The 22,642-nt window shown below is 38.7% G+C and overlaps 1 protein-coding gene across 34 annotated transcripts in view; it reads right to left on the bottom strand.

The window, feature by feature from the left end:
* Positions 1–22,642, bottom strand: part of UNC79 (unc-79 subunit of NALCN channel complex) — a 261,559-nt gene that overhangs the window by 24,875 nt on the left and 214,042 nt on the right. For all 34 annotated transcript variants that reach the window (XR_014811304.1, XM_084970070.1, XM_084970072.1 and 31 more), the window contains 3 exons: positions 21,691–21,801; positions 10,793–10,897; positions 2,255–2,332 (listed from right to left, as the gene is read on the bottom strand). Coding sequence is in view for 33 of the 34 variants with exons in the window: in XM_084970070.1 (XP_084826196.1) it covers positions 2,255–2,332; positions 10,793–10,897; positions 21,691–21,801 (294 nt within the window). In the remaining variant the exon portion in view is untranslated. The remainder of the gene's footprint in view (positions 1–2,254; positions 2,333–10,792; positions 10,898–21,690; positions 21,802–22,642) is intronic.

The raw sequence follows: 22,642 nt of genomic DNA, 5'->3' as shown, positions 1-22,642 counted from the left end.
GAATTAAATAAGGAAACCAAGGAATGTTGGGTGCAGACTGTCTAGCTACTCACAGAACCATTTCTTTTCTTCCCTAGGATGCAACTAGACCGAATTTCCCATCCTCTTTGCACTTAGGTGTGGCCATGTGACTGAGTTTTAGCCAATGGAATTCAAGGAGAAGAAATATGTACCACTTTTAGACCTGCCCCATGAAAACTTCCATGTACTATGTTCTCTTCCCTCTTCCTAACCTCCAGATGACTGCAGAGACGTGCACATGACAGAAGAAACCTGACCTCTGAGAGTTCATGTAGAAGCCCTCCTCCCTTTGCTAATCAGGACATCTGTTCAAACTTCTCACGAGTAAACAAACTTTTTTTAGCTAAGTCTCTGAGAACTAGTATTTTATGTCATAGTATCTCACATTACCCTACTATCAAGAACCCTTAAAAAAAAGGGTTATCGTAATTCTACTTCCAGAAATCTATTGTAAACAAATAGTCTAAACTATAAACATAGATTTAAGCACAAAGGTATTTATTACATATTAGTTACAACTGCAGAATACTGAAAATAGCTAAAATATCCAACAATAAGTAGTCTTCATTAACAATTTTTTACTTTTAGTTGTATTTTTTTATTGACATGGACTTGACATATAACTGTGTAAACTGAAGGTGTACATGTTAATTTTACATATTTATATGTTGTAATACGATTGCCACTGTAGCAATAATTAGCACCTACATCACATTACATAATTATCCTTTCTTTTTGGTAGTTGAAATAATACTGTCTCCATTCACTGTGCTTACTATGCACAATACCTCTAGGCCTTCTTTACGGCTTATTTTAAGTTTGTACCCTTAAACCTGTCCTGTTGCCCCCTCTCCATTAAAATTGTTTTTAACAGTTAACGTATACTCGGCACTTCCTGTATGTTTAGCATCACAGTAATCTGTTTTACGGGCATTATTTCATCCAACCCTTAACCTAGAACTTAGGCCCTATTATATCCCATTCTACAGATAATACAAATCAAAGAATCATGAATTAAATAACTTTCCTGCTCACACAGCTAGCAAATGCCAGGCCTCAAACTCTGGTGTGAATCAAAACCCATATTGCTAACCACTACCATATGGTGCATTCACATGAGATAATGTCACTTGGGGGAAATGCTTATGAAATATGAAGCCAAAGCTGCATCTACATTATGCTTTCGACTGTGTTTAAACAAATATACATAGAAAAAGAAGAAAGAAAATACATTAATATGTTAGCAGTAAAATTATCTCTGGGTAGAATGATTACTATTTTTCCTCTCTCATAATATTTCTCCACATCAAAAAAAAAAAATGAAGTAATGCATAGTATGCTGTAGGTAAAACTGGTGTACTTATAGATACAAATTAATAAAACCTTCTAGGAAAACAACATGGAAATATGTACTCTGAAGATTTTCCTGCTCACTTGGAATGTAACCCAAGGATACCATTCAAAATAAACATGAAGAGAAACTTTTTATGTATGCTATTTACTATGCTATTCTATACTAGCAAAGAAACTAGAAAATACATAAATTTCCAACAATATGGGAAAAAGCTGATTAGGATAATGAATAGATCAAAACATAGAAAAAATTTCTAAATACAGTTCTTATTTTAGGACAGAAGGATCGTAAGCGATCTTTTTTCCTTATTAAATTTTTTCTCTCTTGAAAATCTGAATAATTTTTTCCATTAACAATACATCTCTAAAGTTTCTTAGTTTGTAGCAATAACCTGGCTATCGCTAAGTTACTGTAGTTTCTCATATTCAAGCCTATCTATGAGAATCTTAACAGATTTTACCAAATGGCTTCAGTGGGTGATAACAGCAGAAGTTTTCTAAATTTTCAGAGGAAATAGTATAAAGGAAAATAAGGTATTACAATGCGTACTTCTTTCTGGCAGTCAAACCGGTTAACGGAAGTCAATATTAGAAAACTGATTCTGGAAAAATTGAATTTTAATCAAATCTATTCTGCACGACTGGTAGTTTCTTACTTCTCCTTCACTGGCTGCTTCAACTTTATGCATGTTTCTTGGAATTGAATGTTTCCAGGATAGAGATTAATTTAAAATTTCACTAGTGCTCCTTTAAACAAGATGTTAATATGTTTCCAATTTCACAGTGTTCGTTCTAGCAAAAGGGAACCAGGACACAGGCCAAAAATACCTCTTTGCTAAATGAGGAGATAGAAAATGTAGATAATTCAGTCAGGACTTACTCCAGGTACGGAGGCAATCATCTGCTTGCTGAGGATTGTTGACTCAGCTAGTTTGGTTCCAGCATCTGCACAAATAAACTGATAAGAAATTGAAAGGTTAGTTATCTTTAAGAGCACTTGGACGGTAGTAAGTAATTTGTAATTGTATTAACTTGGCTTAAATTCATTAGTGTTTATTTTGGTGACAATCTGCCCTGGATATAGGAGACTGGTAGTCATGAAACTTCATGCCTATCAGAAATTGAGAAGTGTAGTACTGCGATTAACACCCATATTCTTACTTTATCCAGACTGCTAAGTGGCACTGAAATGGTACATTCAGTCAAGGGAGAAAAGAAAGATGGCAGCACTGTCAGATTTATTCTGAAGTCATACTGTTTATTCTTTAGCACTTTTTGACAGTCACTGAATTTTCAGGTATTTTCTGGGCTTTTATCATTATATCGTACATGTAGAATGAAAACAGAAAGACAATCAAGGAGTTCCCATCGTGGCTCAGTGAAAATGAATCTAACTAGCATCCATGAGGATGCAGGTTCCACCCCTGGCCTTGCTCAGTGAATTAAGGATCCCGAGTTGGCCGTGGGCTGTGGTGTAGGTTGCAGACGCAGCTTGGATCCCTCGTTGTTGTGGTGTAGGCCTGCAGCTACACCTCTGATTCAACCCCTGGCCTGGGAACCTCCACATGCTGCAGGTGCAGCCCTAAAAAGACAAAAAGAAAGAAAGAAGGGAGGAAGGAAAGAAAGAGAATGAAAGAAAGAAAGAAAGAAAGAAAGGAAAACAATCAAGCTCAGAGTGAGTGGTCGCCAAGTTTCTTCCCCTCGAAGGCCCCTCAACATCTGGTCTTTCCCCTCCCGCCATTCACGCCTTCCTCTGTGCTGATAACCACCCCCACTCCTGCTCTGTGTCCCCACAGGACTTTCCACACACTTCCACTGCGATGTCATCATTAGGTTGCAGTGATCTGAGTCTATTTCTCAACCTGCTATAAGCTCTCTGAGTCCACAGGCTTGGTGCACCTCACCCCCAGCATTAGCTTCACGCCTGACCTCTCAGATGGTCTCAATGAGAGTTTGTGAAATGAAATGATTAATCAAATGTGACTTGAGATCATAAAGAGGACGGATTTGCCAGATTACAAGTTCGTTTGCTTCATTACAGATTTTTACAGGTGTTTCCCACTTAAGGCAACCCCCGACTATCTACTAATGGTTTTAGGGAAAAAGTAAAAGATGAAGTCTGTAGAGTTTGTGAAGATCAATTAGTTCCTGGTTAGTTTCTCGTTCCTGGCCTCTGGCCCCCAAGACTTTGAGGTCCAAAGCTGCTGTGATACAGAGCTCGGAAGCTCTAAAAGAAGCTTTGACACTGATAGCTCTTCCTTCTAATTCATTTCACTCTCATCCTGGAGCGTGTACAGAAACACTAGGCAGGTCAGCCAGGCAGGCATGGTCCCTGTCACACTGGGCAGAAGCAGTGGGTTGGAGCAGCAGAGAAATTTCAAGGAGGCCTGACGAGGGACAAAACCCTGCGTACTGCCAGGGCAGCGGGAGACAGGCATCTCCGCGGCAGATTTGGGCCAATAGGGCGGAGGGTCGGGAGCCAGGAGACGTCTCAATCAGGGCCACCAGCGTGGGAGAGGTGGTCCTCCATGAAAGGTATTTCAGCACAGGGAACCGAGCAGAAGGTGAGAGGGCAGCGGGCAGAGCTGTCCCTGAAAGCTGCACGGCAGGAGCGGACACCATCTTCATGCTGACACTCTATCGTTCCCATTTGCTTCGCATACGGTTACAGAAAGCCAAAGAATCTACTTGGCTATTAACGCTGGAGACCAGCTAGTACACCACTTCTAAGGAATGCCTAAAACTTTCTTTTATTTTATTCAGGAATGCTTATGCCTGCTCTCCTAACTTGGACTTATCTCTAACAGAAGAAAAAGTAAATAAATCAGATTTTAACATAATAATGTAGGCGTTCTCTGGTGGCCTGGAGGTTAAGGATTCGCCATTGTCACTGCTGTGGCTTGTGTGTTTGATTTCTGGCCCAGGAACTTCCGTGTGCTGCAGGTGTGACCAAAAAAAAAAAAAAAAAAAAAAAAAAAAAAAATATATATATATATATATATATATATATATATCCTATAACCTGGCCAAAACCTCTAAGTAAAAAGGTAAAATATTTGATAGAGGTACACAGCGGAAAGAAGGAACACTTCCAACCTCTTGACAGACACTGCTTGTTTTGTCATAAAATGTATTTTCCAAAGCTGAGTGGTCAATCTACGACAAACTACTTTTAACTAAGTTCCAAAACCTCTGTCAGGACTCCAACATTTTAATTAATTTCTTTACAACAGAACCGAGAGACTGCAGAGAGGCCAGAAGAAAAGAGAGCACTGTGTCTAAGTGTGAGGGAGAGGAGAAGGAGCAGCATCCTATGTAAGGATGGTGAAAAGCCCTGACCCCTAACCTTGACCCCTGACCCCTGACCTCTATGCCTGCAAGCCTGGCGGTGCCCCTGGGGCAAGGTAACATGTGTGAAGAAGCAAAATGTCTATAGCTCTCTCAGCAGAAGCCTTTCTTACCCACCATACTCAGCAAAGGGAAATGAAAAGCATAATGTAAGCGGGTTGTTTGAGGCCAAATACAAAAGTCTGATTTGTAAGAGCTAATTGACAACTTCAGAAGTCAGAATTAATAACAAATCTCTCTAAAAGTTATGGAACTTTGTCTAGATACTCATGTTGCAACAGAAGAAAGGGTGGGGGAAAAAATGTAATTGTAATGTATACATGTAAGGATAACCTGACCCCCTTGCTGTACAGTGGGAAAATAAAAAAAATTATAAAAAAAATAAAATTAAAAAAAAAAGTTATGGAGGTGTCCCAGAGAGTCTGGTGTATTAAAGAGCATAAACGTGCACAAGCCTCTAAAATCATCAACTATTTTTATCAGTGCCTTTTAAGCCAGTGTAATTTTACATAATGCATAGGACCAAAACCTTCATAAACCTTCCTGTCTTCATTTTACATAGCTGCCAACCATAAACTGAAAAAATCCATTACAATATCATAAAGTTGCTCAAAATATAAAGATATAACTAAAATCAGAGGGGGAAAGGATGAAGGCTAAAGGGAAGAATTTTATATTTTTAGATGGAAAGATGCCACTGAAATACGCACTCCCTCAGGAATACAAAAGAATACAAAAGAAACGCAGTACCCATTATGTGTCATTACTGAAATCATTACCAAATTGATACTCAAAATAGTATCTCCACCTCTCATCCTAGAGAGTGATCAGATTATTGCCAACTCAACTAATATTAATAACCCCATGTCAATAGTAACTGGGAATTAAAAACAACAGCTGTACCTCTGCCGTTTCTTTGTCCTCCAACCCACAACTAAGCTCTCTTTAAAAGAAAACCTTTCACCCACACGATTTCTCACAGCTTGACTATGCAGGTATATCCCACACAGAGGGAGTGTTACATGCAAATCAGCAGAATGTCTACTCTTGACATAAAATAGGGGCTGAGGAAATTCTTTGTGATTTGAGTTTGCCTAGATTTTATGGTGGCTTTCGATGAGTTATTGCTCTATTATGAAAACTCTAATCCATCTTGACAACAATAACAACAACCTACTACAGATAAGATATCTATAGCACACCTATAGAGAAAATGTTATAAGTGAAAGGAAAACGGTCAACAGTTTTGATCAAAACATGAATTAAAACAAGATATGGCATCTGTCCAAAGTATAAAAGGAGAACTACGTCCTGATTGTTGACAATATTAGATGCAGAAGAATACATGTATTTTTTCTATTTCCTGTCTCCATGCCTCTTTTTCCTTTTTTTTTTTTTAAAAAAAAAAAAAAAAGCCACTTGAGGGATTCCCATTGTAGCTCAGCAGGTTAAGAACCTGACTAGTATCCATGAGGATGTGGGTTCGATCCCTGGCGTCGCTCAGTGGGTTAAGAATCTGGCATTGCCATGGCTGTGGTGTAGGCCGACTGCCGCAGCTCCAGTTCAACCCCTAGCCTGGGAACTTACATAAGCTGCAGAAAGAAAAGAAAAAGAAAAAAAGTAAAGAAAAGCCACTTGAACCTTTAAGGCCACCTGATTTTATATGTAAGTTAAAATAAATAATGGGAGTGGTGTCTGGACAACCATAACCTAGCAGGCTGGGGGATCTCCTATGGAGTAGGGCCTCCAGGGAGGAATTCTAGAAGTTAAAAACAGATTGGTATGTGTCACTGTCTTGAAATGTTTGGAACTGGAATGACCCTGCATCCCTTGGCCAAGTGTTCCACTGTCCTTTAAAGGGACACTCTTACTGTCAGGGTATTTGGTAAACAGCACAGTGTTTATCCATGAAAAGAATTATAAACATCCCCATCTCTGGGAACTCCTTTACTACTGAGTCACTAATCAGAGAAACAGGAGAGGAAATATCCTAGTGGTCCCCTGAAGGGTGAGAGGATGGATGGTCAATCCAAGGTTTGAGCAACTGATTCTCTTCTCACTCGTGGCACCAGTGTCACTCCTGACGGACTGCCAGGGGAGTTCTTCCTTCCAACTGTTACTTTCTTTTCCTTTTCCCAGTTTACATTTTCAGTTAAACAAAGCCACTTCCAGGGTCCTGGGAGAAGATCATGATATCCAAGAAGGAAGTCACTGTCTGTCCCAGACACATTATCTGCCCATACTGTGAATCTGGTCTTTCAGGTGCCGGGAACTGACACTGCCCATCGGTAAGGGAGAAGCTTCTCTCTGACTCCATGCTAGATTCTCCGGTTTAAGAAAAGCTACCAGAGAACAGGCAATCACCTGTTATCCACTTGAACATGTGTCAAGGGCAAGAGAAAAAGAAACAGGGAACCCCAACAGAAAGATGCACACTTTCTGGAGAAGCACAAGAGATGCTTCTCCTTCATCCCGTGAGGGGGCCCCATGGAGGACTTCTCTCCACGACTTAGCCAGGAACCACAGGAGGGAAAGGAAACTACTTCTGTTTTGTTTTGTTTTGTTTAAGGTATGCTTCATTTTTATTTCTCTCATATTTCTCTCAGTAATCAAAACAGTTTATTCTAAGAGTTTATAGAATAAGGAACTGTTACTTCAAAAATGGCATTTGGTGTTTAACATTTTTTGTTGGAGAAGGTTGAAATATTATTCCCAAAGTTGCTCCTCATGGGCATGATCTCAAAACGTCCCCCAAATTATCTCTCCAAACTAAAGAATTTTACAAATTGATTTTTAAATTTAACTGAATGATTCAATGACGAATACACATTTGTTTTTAAAGATGAAAATGTTACACCTTTGAAATGGCACGAGAGAATCCAAAATACACAGAACTTACTTCTTGCCTTCTTTCTTCCTAAACTTAATTTGTTTTTGTTATTTATTCACCTAGCTGTGATGCAGTAATCACTGTTTTCATGGTTCCTTTGAGCACTGAGCAATTTAAATTGCCAGCGTTCTTTCCCTGTCTTTGACAAGTGCTTATTACGGCTGGCTAATGAACTTCGTAGGAAACCAGCCCCCAGCTGCAGTCCCAGAGTGGGGTGCTAGAACCCAAGGAGATCAGCCACCCAGATCTGCCCTGCTCAAGACTGAGGGCAATCAAGGGACCAGCCTCCGAGGCCCACAGGAAAGCACCTTCAGGGCCTAGAAACCTAAGCTCTTTTGAGGTGGCACGTCCCCAACGTAAATACTATCAAAACCAAGTGACTTCCAGACATGGTCAACCCGTTACCCTTAAGTTTCTCGTGGGCTATTTCACCAAGCCCAGTTCACCTGCCCTCTCCTCCAAACCGGCACCGACCCTATTAATCTTTATGGTCACTCTCAGTCAAAGTTGCTTGTACTCAAAAGTGGTGTTGCTGCTGACATCTGAGTAGGCAGGACTGGCCACTGGCAATCCACTGAAGAGATTCAAATCCTTAGGAACACAGATATTTCCTGGCTGGGCTTTGGTTCTGTCTTCCTCTTGGGCTATGGAGCATCTTGGTGCAATGGGAGCCTTTTCACTCTGACTAGATCTTTCTTAGCATCCACCGCTGCCATTTTCCAGCAATCACTCCTCTCAGAAAGGGTCATTATGCCTGGGAAAGCTCTCTAAAGACGACTTAAGACCGTTCTTCACTGAAAGTACGTCAATCTTTTATTAAATCTCAAGTCTTTGAGGAAAAACTCAATTCTGGCCCTGAGGATTAGTAGTATAAGGTGGTGGAGGAAGGGACTGGTTAGTGGACATTAAATGGTTAGTGACAAGGGTGTTCCTCCTCTTCTCCCGGGTAAACTCCCAAACTTCTGCGCATCCTTCAGAGTCCACACGGTCCCTTTTCTGCACCACTTCCTCTGCTACTGTACACATTCATTACACTGCACTGGAAAATTTTGTTTAGATGTCAACTTCACCTATCATACAGGAAACTCCTGGAAGGAAGGGGCCATGGCTTATTCATCTCTACTTCCCCAGCATCTGCGCCAGGTCAGGGCTCCTAATGGCTTCATGAGCCTTCCTCCACCTCCCAGGCTGAGCTGGCCATTCCTTCCTCTGTACAGACTTTTAGCACATTATCAGGATAGGGTTATGCCTTTATAGCCCCAGAACCTAGCCCAAGATAGATGGTCAATAAATATCTGTTGTGGGAAATACAAATAGTTAAATATGGCCAATTCAGGTACTCCAAGATCAATGGAGGTTTTTGATGTACAGAGTAATCCGATAAAAAGCAGAGTTAGCAAAATTCCTCCAGGCAGCCATAGGCTAGAGGGCTGGAGAGAAATGAAGGCAGTATGAAAAGCTAAGAGCTATTATGATAATCTGGGCAAGGGATGTGCTCGATCCTCATTAGACCCTGTGGTCAGATGCTTACTAATTACCCCTGCTGTGTGATCTTGGGCAAGTCACTGAATCCTCTGAACTTCAGTTTCCTCATCTGCAACACAGAACCAATTCTTCACATGGTTTTAAGGACTGAATGAGGGCTATATATAGCTCTGGCATGTTGCCTGGCACATAGTAGGTGCTCCATTTATGTTCCCTTCTCCCTCATCCATCCAAATGGCACCCAAGGTACCAAAGATTCAGGGAAACCTGTCAAGGTCCTTGATGTTAAGCTCCCATTTTCATTCAATCATTTAGCCTCAACCTTGTAGGCACAGATTCTGGGACGGGTCAAAACGCTCACTGGGGGGAAGTGAAACAGTTATGACCCAGTTATGAACCAGTTCCTGGGTTCTTTGCACAAAGCAGTCTGAACGACACCCTGATCCCAGCTGTAGCTCATAACCAAGTCTTTAAATCCAGCATCAATCTTTGGGTTAAGAGGCAGGGTCCCAAGTTCCTAATCCCCTGCTGACACCCCTGGCACAGCTGGCCTGCTTTTTCTCAATGCCATCCTTATGTTATTCATGATCCTAAATTTATTCCATCTTCCTGCTGAAGCCTGCTTTGTCATTTGAGGACAGTCAGCCTTTGGTGCTTAACTCCAACCCCAGGCAAAGAGATCTGTCTGCACCCATCAGTCCTTTATGTCCGTCCTTCAAATGTCACTTCCTTCATGAAGTCTTCCCTGATTTCACACCGTATGAGGTAGAATGCTTCCTGCTAACATCTCCCTAGGACTTTGTCTACCTCTCTTTCTCACTCATGGCACTAGTCACAGCTTGTCTTGTGTCATCAAAACCTGCACACTTGGGAGTTCCCTAGTGGCCTAGTGGCTGAAGATCCATCATTGTCATTGCTGTGGCTTGGGTTCAATCCCTGGCCTGGGAAATTCCGCATGCCACGGGGCCGGCCACCAAAAAAAACCCCAAAAAACCAAAACAACAACTACAAAAAAACCCTGCACACTTGCCTAAGATGCTGAGCTAGGCTTAGATGCCGGGGATGGAGAGCTACAGCCGCTTATAAGCAGCCCTACAACTAAAAGCATAATCTTTGCAAATCCTCCAGAGCCTGTGTGGTAGATGTTCAAGCCCCACCCCCTGACTCAGTACTCCCATGGGTGCTGGTTCTTTCACACCCACCTCCCACCATGGCTGGACTCAGCATATCCTGTCATTTGACCATATCTAGCTGGGCCCACCCTCATCTTCACTTCTGCTTCACAGAGATTTGGTGACCCACCCACACTCATGCAACTCCACCATCAGACCTCAGCCTGGTCTCCCATCTTTGGCTTCATTAGCCCTGCCTTGGCTCTGTTAGCCATTAAGGAGCTGCTCCCCCAACCTACTGGACTATAAATTTCTCAAGGACAGAAATTATTGTTTCAGTCTTCTTTTTTGTCTTTCACAGAACTAGTTCCACAGTAGGAACAAAATAAATACTCCCTTTTTTATCTTTTGTAGCCAGTGGAAGTGCCAAGTGCATAGTAATAGATCAGGGTTTATATAAGATATATTATTTCTCATCTCTGGCCAGAGACTTTTAATTTATGCATATGTCCCACACTTTCCTTAATTTTTCCACATATAAGTGAATTTCATGAAAAGTATCACAAATAAGGCATAAGCCTACCTGGACAAGCAAAAGCAGGTTTGTGTCTGGTAAAGGAGATTTGAGCTTCAGGGCCTGCAGGAGTTCTAGAACAACACTACGAGACAAGTAGAATTTATCCCGCTCCTAAATAAAACACAAAAGAAGGTGAGCAATTTCTAAAAGTTCAATTAGAATAGATCTATGTCAAAAGAGCTTCCAAAAGATTCACAGATCAGAAATAAAAAAAAAAAAGCTAACAAAAAACAGTACTTAAAAATGCATAATGAACTGTCCTTAAGAAATAAACAAAAGAAAAAAGGCATTTTTGTAATAGTTTAGTGAAACACTGAGGACACATAATTTAATGGCTAAGAAAAAAATAAGCTATCTCTTACATACCAAAACCATAGGATTTGGTTCTTACGCACAGGGGATAGGTTCCAAGAACGGCAAAAACTCAACAAATCTAAAGGGGTTTTGTGGGTTTTTTTTCAAGAGAAAATGATTGAGAGAAACATGTAACATTGTTTAAAGGGTATCATATCGTCACAAAAGGAACTTACTTTTTAAGAGGATTATTTCAAGCATACAGAAAAATAGAAAGATGGAATATATCATGTACCTATTACCCATCTTTGTCAAATTGCAGCATTTTGTTTTGATTTAATTTTTTATCATGAATCTAATATCACAGAAATATTGACACTACCTCTCTTTTCTTTCTCCCTTCCTTGAAATATCCACCACTTTGAATCTGGTACCTATTATTCCATGTGTGTTTCTACTACATATGTATGCCGCTATTATGACGCTTGAAATTATTTTTGCCTGTTTTTAACTTTCTATAATGCATATCTTTACTACTTATGAGCTGCAGAAAGATACACACCATAAAGTGATGATACTTATACATCTCATTCTTTCAACTGAAGAGCTGAATGTTTTACTATATGAACATACCAAAATTCACTGATCCATCCTCATTAATGGAATGATAAATAATTTTCAATTTCATAAGTCCTTTTTACTGTCAAATATAGCATACATGCAGAAAAGTACATAAACTATGAGTGAATGGATAAATGGATGCGTATAGACTGAACATTCATGTAATCTGCACCCAAGTCAATAGCATTTCACGAGCACCTTCAACGTCCCCTGTGTGTCCTTTCTTGATCATAGCCAAGTTCCGGAGACCCTGTGGGTCTGCATCCACTGTCTCTTCTTTCTATTCATTCTCACTCATGGTGTCTTGCCTCCTCATATATCTGGTTATCCTCGCATGTCGCTTGCCGTATTTTAAAATTATTTTTAGAAGTAACTGGGCGCCTGAAATGTTATCTTCCTCCAAAGAGCTTTCCTCTTCATTTTTACCAGGTACCGGAGTTACCTTACTTGGTCCAGGGTTACCTTAATTCACACACAAGCCTTGTAATGTCTTATCTTGGGTCGGCCAAAGGCTTGATACCAATCTATATGCACGTGCCGACAAATTTATTTCTGGGTTATTTTTATTTTGTGATCCAGGCCGAAAGTGGGGAAGTGCCATTTCAGACAGATCCTCACTCTTGGTAGGTCCTGGATTCTGACTTTCCCCCCTCGCCTCCTGGATCTTCTAGAATTGCCCCTCAGCCTTTCAGTCACGTCTTTCAGATAGGAAAACATCCTTAGGGCAATAAAGGCCTTCAGTGCTGAGCTCGCATCTCTGCTTTTCTGTGCTCTCTCAGGTCTTAGCCTGGTAATTCTTTTACATCTGGTTAGCAGTTTGATGATTCCTTTTTAAGTTTTCAGAAAATATAGTGTTCACTTTTTCAAAAAAATTTAAATTAAGTGGGAAGACAAGTTCAGATTATCATTATTGGAGAGAGAGTCTAAGTTTTATTGGAATTATACTAAATTTATAGGTTATTTTATGAGAATTAGCTGTCTTTATGATGCTGGGTCCTCATCCATGATTTGTCTCCATTTATATAATGTCGTTTAATAAAATTTTCTGGTTATCTCCATAAAGTTCTGGCATATTTTTGTTAAATTTATTATTTGTTGCCACAATAAATGACATTTTTAAAGTATATTTTGGAGTCCCCGTCGTAGCGCAGCGGAAACGAATCCAACTAGGAACCATGAGGTTGCAGGTTCAATCCCTGGCCTCGCTCAGTGGGTTAGGGATCTGGCGTTACAGTGGCTCTGGTGTAGGCCAGCAGCTGTAGATCCGATTAGGCCCCTAGCCTGGGAACCTCCATGTGCTGCAGGTGCAGCCCTGAAAAGACCAAAAAAAAAAAAAAAAAAAAAAAGACAATCAATAAATAAAGTATATTTTAAAATCATTTGTAGCTGCACATTAAAGGTTGATGATTTCTGGGTATTTATTTACATCTTTGATGACTTGTTATAAAAGTTATTAAAAAGGTGTCTATAGATAGAGTCTCTTTGCTTCATTTGTAATCATGCCATCTATGAAAAGTGAGAGGTTTTTTTCTTTCCAAGTCTTATATTTTGATTTATTCTTCCTGTCTCACTGAACTGATCAGGACCTCCAGGACCATAATAAATAGAAGCAGTGATAATGAACATTCTTGCCTTATTTATGATTTTAAAGGGACTACTGTTGGCATTTCACCATTAAATATGTTTCCTAGAGATTTCTGGCATGTACCCTTTATCAAGTTAAAAAAGTTCCCTTCTATTCCTTGTTTGACAAGATTTATTATAAATAGATGTTGAAATATATAGAATGCATCTTTTGTATCTCCTGAGATAAAAGTTTTCATGCTTAAATCTGATAATATTGTGACATAAATAGATTTCTAACATTTAAGCCAATTTTATATTTCAAGAAAATTCTCACTTAGTCATGAGTCTTTATTTTTAAAATTTTTATTAAAAAATTATTATTTTCGGAGTTCTCGTCATGGCTCAGAGGTTAACGAATCAGACTAGAAACCATGAGGTTGCAAGTTCCATCCCTGGCCTTGCTCAGTGGGTTAAGGATCCGGCATTGCTGTGAGCTGTGGTGTAGGTTACAGATGTGGCTCGGATCCCGCGTTGCTGTGGCTCTGGCGTAGGCCAGTGGCTACAGCTCCGATTCGACCCCTAGCCTGGGAACCTCCATGTGTTGCAGGAGCGGCCCTAGAAAAAGGCAAAAAGGCCAGGGGTCTGAGATCAGGGATCGAACCGCATCCCCATGGATACTAGTCAGATTTGTTTCCACTGCACATGACAAGAACTCCTTTGTTTAAAATTTTCTTGCAGAGTTCCCATTGTGGCTCAGCAGAAACAAATCTGACTGGTATCCATGAGGACGTGGCCTCACTCAGTGGGTTAAGGATCCAGCATTGCTGTGAGCTATGGTGTAGGCCACAGATGTGGCTCGGGTCTGGCATTGCTGTGGCTGTGGCATAGGCTGGCAGCTACAGCTCCGACTGGACCCCCTAGCCTGGGAACTTCCATGAGCTGTGGGTGCAACCCTAAAAAAAGAAAAAAAAGACACCCCCCCCAAAATTTTTTTTGCTTTCTCTTTTTAAAATTTTATTGAAGTTTTGTGGATTTACAAGGTTGTAATAATTTCTGCTGTACAACAAGGTGATTCAGTCATACACATACACATATCCATTCTCCTTCAGATTCTTTTCCCACATAGATTTTAATTGAAATATAGTTAGTGTACAATATTATATAATTTACAGGTGTACAATATAGTGATTTACAATTTTTAAAGATATAGTCCATTTATAGTTGTTATAAAATATGTCCTACATTCCCCATTGTTCAATATATCCTTGTAGCTTATTTTATACATAATATAGTTTGTACCCCTAACCCCCTACCCTTATATTGTCCTTCCCCAATTCCCTCTCCCCACTGGTAACCACTAATTCGGTTTCTGTATCTATGAGTCTGCTTCTTTTTCGCTATATTAACTAGTTTGCTGTATTTTTAGAGTCCACATATAAGTGATATCATACATATTTGTCTTTCTCTGACTTATTTCACTTAGTGTAATGCCCTCCAAGTCTATTCATGTTGCTGCAAATGGCAAAATTTCATTATTTTTATGACTGAGTGTGAGGCTCTATTTTTAATGCATTAATTTGTGATTATCCATTCAGAATTTTTGCATCTTTGAAGTATAACTGGCCTATACTTTTCCTTTCCCCTACTGTCCTTGTCTGGTTGGTATTGAGAATCTACTGGCCTCATAAAATATGTTGGAAAATGTTCCCTTTATTCTATTCTCTATATTAATTTGCATATAGTAAATTCAATATGTCTCTTAAATGTTTAAGGGTTGTAAATTGGAATGGTTTTTAACTACTGATTCCCTATCTTTTTTCTTTTTTCTTTCTTTTTGGCCATGCCCACAGCATGTGAAAGTTCCTGGGGCAGGGATCAAACCTGCATCACAGCAGGGATAATGTCGGATCCTTAAACCCACTGAGCCACCAGGGAACTCCTGATTCCATTTTTTCATCATTTTAGTCTAGTTCTCCTTTTTTCTGATTGTACATACAGCATTCCTCTAAAAGGTTTGAAATTTATTGGCATAAAGTATTCATTTTTGTCCTTAGTATGTATGCAGTTATGCCCCCCTTTTCATTGCTAATATTCTTTTATCTGTGCCTTTTCTATTCTCCTCCCAATCAGTCTTGCCAAAGCTTTGTCTATTTTATTAGTCTAACCAAAGCTCCTTTTTGGTTGTATTGTTCCCCTCTTGTATCTATGTTTTCTATTTCATTTATTTATGTCCTTTAAGTTTTCTTATGGTTACTCTGTTATTTTAACTTAAGTGGACTTTATTTTTCTTCTTTTTTAAAAGAAGTATTTAAAACCATAAATTTTCTTCTTAATATCTTTGTGGCTATATAGCTCAAGTTTTAAAATGTATTTTCAAACTGGTTTAGTTCTAAATATTTCCCTAGGAATTCTCTTGTGGTGCAGTGGGTTAAAGACCCTGTGTTGTCACTACAGTGGCTTGGGTTGCTGCTGTGGCACAGGTTCAGTCTCTAGCCCATGAACTTCTGCATGCTGTGGGCATGGCCAAAAATTTTTTTTTTCAAAATTCTCTTATATCTCCTTTGATCTATAAATTATTTAAAAGACTATTTTAATTTCCAAATATAGCAAGTCCCACACACCATTAATATGTATATGTAACTTTGTATAAACTGGAAAATGAGCACACAGCCAACACTAACACACATACATATTAACATATAATTGCAGGAGTGGTTAAAGAATCCAACTAGTCTCCAGGAGGACACGGGTTCGATCCCTAGCCTCGCTCAGTGGGTTAAGGATCCAGTGCTGCCATGAGCTGTGGTGTAGGTTGCAGATGCAGCTCAGATCTGGTGTTGCTATGGCTGTGGTGTAAGCCAGCAGCTACAACTTTTATTGGACCCCTAGCCTGGGAACCTCCATACCCCATGGGTGCAGCCGTAAAAAGACAAAAAAAAGAAATCCATATAATTGCAAATCTGAAAAAATATGAGTTTTCATAGCCCTGCAGTCAACAGCCCTAGTTGCATACCCACTCACACACCCCCTGGATGCCACACAGCTACACACTTTACACACATCCTGCCACAACAGATAAAGTGACTGTGTCAGGGTCAGAATCTGGACCCGTAGATATTAGGATCTGGAGATCAGAGAAAAGGGGGCAGTCAAGAGAAAGCTCTCACAGGCTCCTGGAGGCTAGGTGGGCAGGGCACCTCTGTGTACACAAGTGTACAGGTAGGGTGGTCCTCTGTGTCTGTTCTCTGTGTGTGCAGGGCCCTCTGAGCTGGTGTGTCTTTACGTAAGAGGTGCCCATCCCAGCTACTCTGGTACTTCACTCCAAATCTCTACATCTGCCTCAATCCTCACAAAAATTTAATATGTCCAAAATACGAGTGGTGTCCCCTTAGATGTGGAGCCCTTTTTTAAGCCACCCTAAGCACCTATATGCAGTTATGGTTTGTTATTGATTTATAATTTAATTGCATTGTGATTAGAGAAATAGACTCCATGAAACTGATCCCCCAGTACATATTAAGGCTTGATTGTGGCCTATTATCTGTTCTGGGTGTACAAATGTCCCATATATGTTTTTTTCCTGAAGTATATTCTCGAATTGGTGGATTCAAGATCCTTTATGTATCTATTATATTCAGTTTTCTCATTATATTGTTCAAATCTAGCAGTCGTTCTCATTTTTTATCTGCTTGATCTATTGATTAGATCAATAGAAAGAGAAGCACTACATCTCTCACTACGATTATGAATTTGTCAACCTCTCTTTGCAATCCAACTCATTTTTATTTTCTATAGAGCGCTACATCACTAGCTGCACAGAGTTGTATTTTGTTTTTGTTTTTGTTTTTTTCTTTGTTTAGGTTGCACCCGTGGCATGTGAAAGTTCCTGGGCCAGGGATCAAACCCGTGCTGCAGTTACAGACGTGTCACAGCTGCAGCAATGCTGGACCCCTAACCTGCTGCGCCAGAGGGGAGCTTTCTGCATAGAGTTTCAGAACTGTCATATTTTCCTAGTGAATTGATCCTTTTATCAATACATGGTGACCTTTTTTACAATAACACTTTTCAACTTATTTCCGTTTACTGGCTTCAACTTTTTTTTGATTAGTATTGGTGGCGTTCCTGTCATGGCTCAGTAGTTAATGAACCCGACTGGTGTCCTTGAGGACACATGTTTAATCCCTAGCCTTGCTTAGTGGGTTAAAAATCTGGTGTTGCCGTGAGCTGTGGTGTAGGTCGCAGACATGGCTCACATCCCATGTTGCTGTGGCTGTGGTGTAGGCTGGCAGCTATAGCTCCGATTTGACCTCCAGCCTGGGAACCTCCATATGCCTCAAGTGCAGCCCTAAAAAGACAAAAGACAAAAAAAAAAAATTTAGTATTTGTCTGGTATATCCTTTTTCACCTCTTTTCTTTCAAATTTTCACCAGTGCCTTTCAATGTATTTTAGATGTACACCTTACAAATAACATGTATCTGGGTTTTTTTTTAGTCAAATCTAAAAATCCCTAGTGAGTCTAGTATACTTATATTTACTATGATTATTAGAATGTTTGAAATTCATTTCTTTCATCTTACATGTTTTTATTCCAGCATGTTCCATGATTGGCTTTTAATCTTGATTGATTTTTTTTTCTTTTTGCTTTTTTATGGCTGCATGTGTAGCATATGGAAGTTCCCAGGCTAGGAGTCCAATTGGAGGGGCAGCTGCCAGCCTACACCACAGCTGCAGCAACATTAGATCTGAGCCACGTCTGTGACCTACACTGCAGCTCACAGCAATGCTGGATCCTTTAACCCACTGAGCAAATACTGGTCAAATCCTTAACCTGCTGAGCCACAACAGGCTGATTGACTTTTTTATTCTTATTTTTTTCTCCTGGCCTATGGAGTTTTTACACTTAAAATATTTACAGATATTCTTAAAAGTTTAAATTTATTCATTCTCTCAGCCCTTCTTGTGAAGAATATATAGAATATTTTAACCCCAATCCCAAACTATATATACCCTTTCTATCTTATAGGTTATTTTTATCTAGTAATTTAGTGTCATCTTGTTTGTATATCCATCTGATTAATCATCATTATTATTACTGCTTTATACAGTCAATGACCACTAAGAGTTCTACACTTTACCAACTTTACAATATTTCACTTCTTGGTTCAATTTAGTTCTTGTTGTAACGTATCCATTAGTTCCTGTTTCAGTTAGGAATCTATTAGGAAATTTCTTATTTTCCTGATAGTTCATTTTTTTAGCCTTCTCTATTAAATGATAGCTGAGCTGTTAGAGAATTCAGGAGGACAGTTATTTTTTTCCTCATAATTTTAAATACATATTTTCCATTATCTTTCAGTTTCCATTGTGCTATTGAGAAGTCCATTGTCAGTCTATCTATAGACTAGCTCTTAAAATATTTTTCTTGGCTGTTCTGTTAAGTTGTACCTACCCATATAGACCATGACATGAGCACGGAAAACTTTAGTTTATTTTTAATGTTTTAAGGGCTCATTGTGCTTCCTTGAATCAGAGCATCAATGATTTCCACGAATTCTAGAACTGATAAAACCCCATTTTCCCTCTCTGAAACACTTACTAGATATAATCTAGATCTTCTCTTTATATTCTTCATCTCTTTATCTCTCTTCGCTTCATGTTATATAATTTCTTCAGATCTGTTTTCCATTTCACTGAATCCCTCTTTGGCTATGCCTAATCTGCTGTCCAACCTGTCCACTGAGTTTTTTATATCAATAACTATTTCATTTCTAGAACTTGTACTTTGTTCAAATCTGTCTGATTCTTTTTTCTTAAGTGACTAGATCTTTCCTCATGTTTTTAATTCATCCTTTATGTGCTCATCATTCAGAGTATGTTTTTATAGTCTCTATCACATAGTTCTAATGTTGGAAGTTCTTGGAATGATCTTGTTTTTGTTGACTATGCTAAAGTAGCTCATGGTGGATTATTTCTCATATGTTTGTAATTTTAGATTGTGATCTCATGTTCATCAGGATTTTAATTATGTGAATCCTGTTGGGGCCAGGTTGGAGGCATATCCCTCCAGAGAGGTTTAAGAATCGATTTTAAGCTTATTTCTGCTAGACACTACAATGCTATTACTTGCCCAGCAGCAATTTATTTGACTTTCCACTTAGGGAGTTCATAGAGCATGCAAGTATTACAAATTCACACTCTAAACATGCTGAAATATAGGCTCATGTTTACTAATTTTCAAAAGAAACTACAGATCTTTCAGTTCCCAAGCTCAGACAAATCCCATTATTTGTCACTTCCATGTGAGAATATATTCTTTCCAAATTAATGTTTTACCAAACATATAGACTTTCAAGGGTTCTAGCTTTTTGCTGAAGAGAACTCAGCTCCAACTCCCAGCCTGAAATGGTCCCCAAATTTCATTTCCTTTCTCCATGTGGGCTTTAAAACTCAAGCCACAAAGGAGTATAACAAGAAAGGACAGATTCACAGATATAGACAAAAAACTAGTGGTTACCAATAGGAAGTGGGGGGAAGGACAATTCAGGGTCAAGGATTAAGCGGTACAAACCATTACATATAAAGTAAGCTACAAGGATAATCATACAACACAGGGAATACAGTCAATTTTTATCATAACTATAAATGGAATATAACCTTTAAAAATCATTTATCACTATATTATATACCTGTAACTTACATAATATTGTAAATCAACTATATATCAATTAAAAACAAAAAACTCAAGCCACTAAGACATTCAACTTGCTCACCTTCAAACTGCTACAAAGTCAGTTTATATGCTTACCACTCTGGTTCTTAATTCCCTCTTCAATTTGTTCTTATAAAATTACCTATATGTTTAAGGTCATGTTTATTACATTTCACCTCTAAGTGGGTCAGTATGCAAGTTATCTAGACTGCCCAAGTGCCAAATAGAGAAGTCTTCAAATCTCTAACCTTTCCATGCCTTTTCTTTTGATTAAATAAGGCGGAAGGCTCAATTAGTTACTGCTATTTCTTTAGCTATTTCTTATAGTTTCTCATTATCTATGAAAAGGTGGGAACACCCTGGATCAAAGCTTTCTACAAGTAAAGGTCATTTTGACTTACAGAGTGAAGAAGGGTAGATGACACCCAAAAGTGAGAAGCCACTGAAATTATGATATATTATGAGGGGATATAGTACATAATGAATATTCAAAACCAAGACTATCTTGAATTCAACATAGTGGAAGTTCTGCCATAATCAATACTTTTAGTACACAACATAGGAAGTACAAATTACTATGATTCTTCCTATAAAAAACATATAATTCAAACAAAGCAAGCATAGAGAAAATTAAGAAATAATATGACTCCTGAAAATAGAATATCTTTTCATTGTATTTGGTGCTATGTCTTATAGATCTATTTCCTTAAGTGAAAAAAAGTTATTTTTCAGGAAAGATTTGAAAGAAAAAAAATTCTGTTTATTCTGGTAGTTAGAGAATGTATTGTTCCAGGCAGAGTAATAAATAGTTTATAATAAGAAAGATTAAAGAGAAGATTATCATGGCACACCTAACATGGGAGAATGGACACAAGACAGTAAGAAGGAGACAAAAGTGTTTTAAATAGAACGAAAATCTTGATATAAAATTAGATTTTTATGAGAGAATAAAGGGCTGATAGAAGTGGACAACATGAATAAAAGAGTATTCTGAATGTTTAAGCGGAAACAACAGAAACAGAAACCCCACTGAAAATAAACTTTGGAAATCTAGAAACTGGAAAAGTAACATTTGTACATTATTCTCAAGGACAAAAATGCACTAAATCTGGCCTGCCTTCTGCTTTTCCTTTAGGACATGTCTACCAGCACCAAGGCTGCTCTATGCACTGGGCAAGCAGTACTTTTCCATTTCCTCAGGAATGGGGCAGGGGCTACCAAAGATAATGCAATAGAGAAACCATTATCAAAGCAAGATGACAAAAGATGAGATTACAATCACAGAGGCCAAGAACACAGAATCAGGGAGAAAGACAAATGATGAGAATTAAGGAGCTCTCCACAGGCTTTTACAAATGACAAGCTGATATTTTTCTACTTTGGGTACACAATTGATATGTACAGATGGCTTGCCCACTAATCATAAGATGGTGAACTTGAAAAAGGACACTAGAGGTCATTTAGACTATTACCCATTTCATCCAAAATACCTCTTCTCTAAACCATATGACCCTTAGGTCTCCAAATTTGCATATTTAACATATAGTTTATATATGTATGTGCAAAGTGTTTCCTTCTAATGGTTTTTATTAGACCTCAATAGAAATATTTTTAACTATATTGAGGCAATTAACCTAAGAGGTATTTGATACTGATTAGAAAGAATATTCTGCCAGTTTTCACTTTCCCAGGAACACACACACGTAAACTTACCTTAGTGAAAGCTCGGTAACATAAGCCACACACCTCCACCAGGTAGGCCAAAGTGAAGACGGCATTCTGAATTACAAAGCTGAGCAGTTTTGAAAATGGTTCCAACAAACTCTGCAAGGAGATTGGGCCCAAATAATTAATTGCTGATTCTATCACTAAAAAAATATTAAAGTCTTATGATACTTTAACTAATGTGATCATTCCTTTTAACTTAAAATCTGTTGCCAGGTGGCTGCCACAGCAACCCTTAATGTAACAAGAACAGAATTGAACCTTCAATCAATGACTCAAAGAGCATGATGTAATTATTTTATTTTTCAAAAAAAAAAAAATCCGTTTTTCATGGTATCATTTAAGAACCTACCTAACTCAAAGTTATTTTCAGCAATCAAGACTCTGTGAGGTTTGCATTAGGATCCCCCACTCTAATTCTCTTTAAGCATGTATGAGTTCATCAAATCTGGCTCTTCTAGAAGCCTGTTATCTCAGACAAGTAGCAAAAACCACCCTTATGTGTAGGTACCAAAGCACTATCAGCTTAGATAAAACTCATCAGGACCCAGCTTCCTGCCATGATTATCAAGAAAGCACTGTCAATTTTGCTTTTCCCATCTGAATCCCACCCATAAATGGTCAGTTTTAGATCCACATGCTTTCTACAGTCATTAGAAACATTTACTGAGTGCATACTAAGCATCAGGAAGAGTTTTATGCTTTTATATTGTTTATCTCATTTAAATTTCTTGTAATGGTCCTGGGGAGACGGTATATTATAACAGTTTATAACACAAGCTCTAGAATTTTGCACCAGTGTTTTCCAACTTTAGCTCTCTGTATCCTTGAATCAGTGAGTTAACCTCTCTGGATTGAATTCTCTCTTCTGTTAAGTGAGGATAATAATAGCCTCCATCTCATTAGCGCTGTGAGAATTAAAGATAATGTATTGCAAAGC

This window comes from Sus scrofa, chromosome 7 (genome assembly GCF_054392235.1).
Source record: "Sus scrofa isolate SSC_HxYL_T2T_F1_AM1 chromosome 7, Sscrofa_HxYL_maternal_Yorkshire_Landrace_v2.0, whole genome shotgun sequence".
Lineage (NCBI taxonomy): Eukaryota > Metazoa > Chordata > Mammalia > Artiodactyla > Suidae > Sus > Sus scrofa.
Note: the sequence above shows the minus strand (reverse complement) of the source record. Positions and strands in the feature narration are given on the sequence as shown.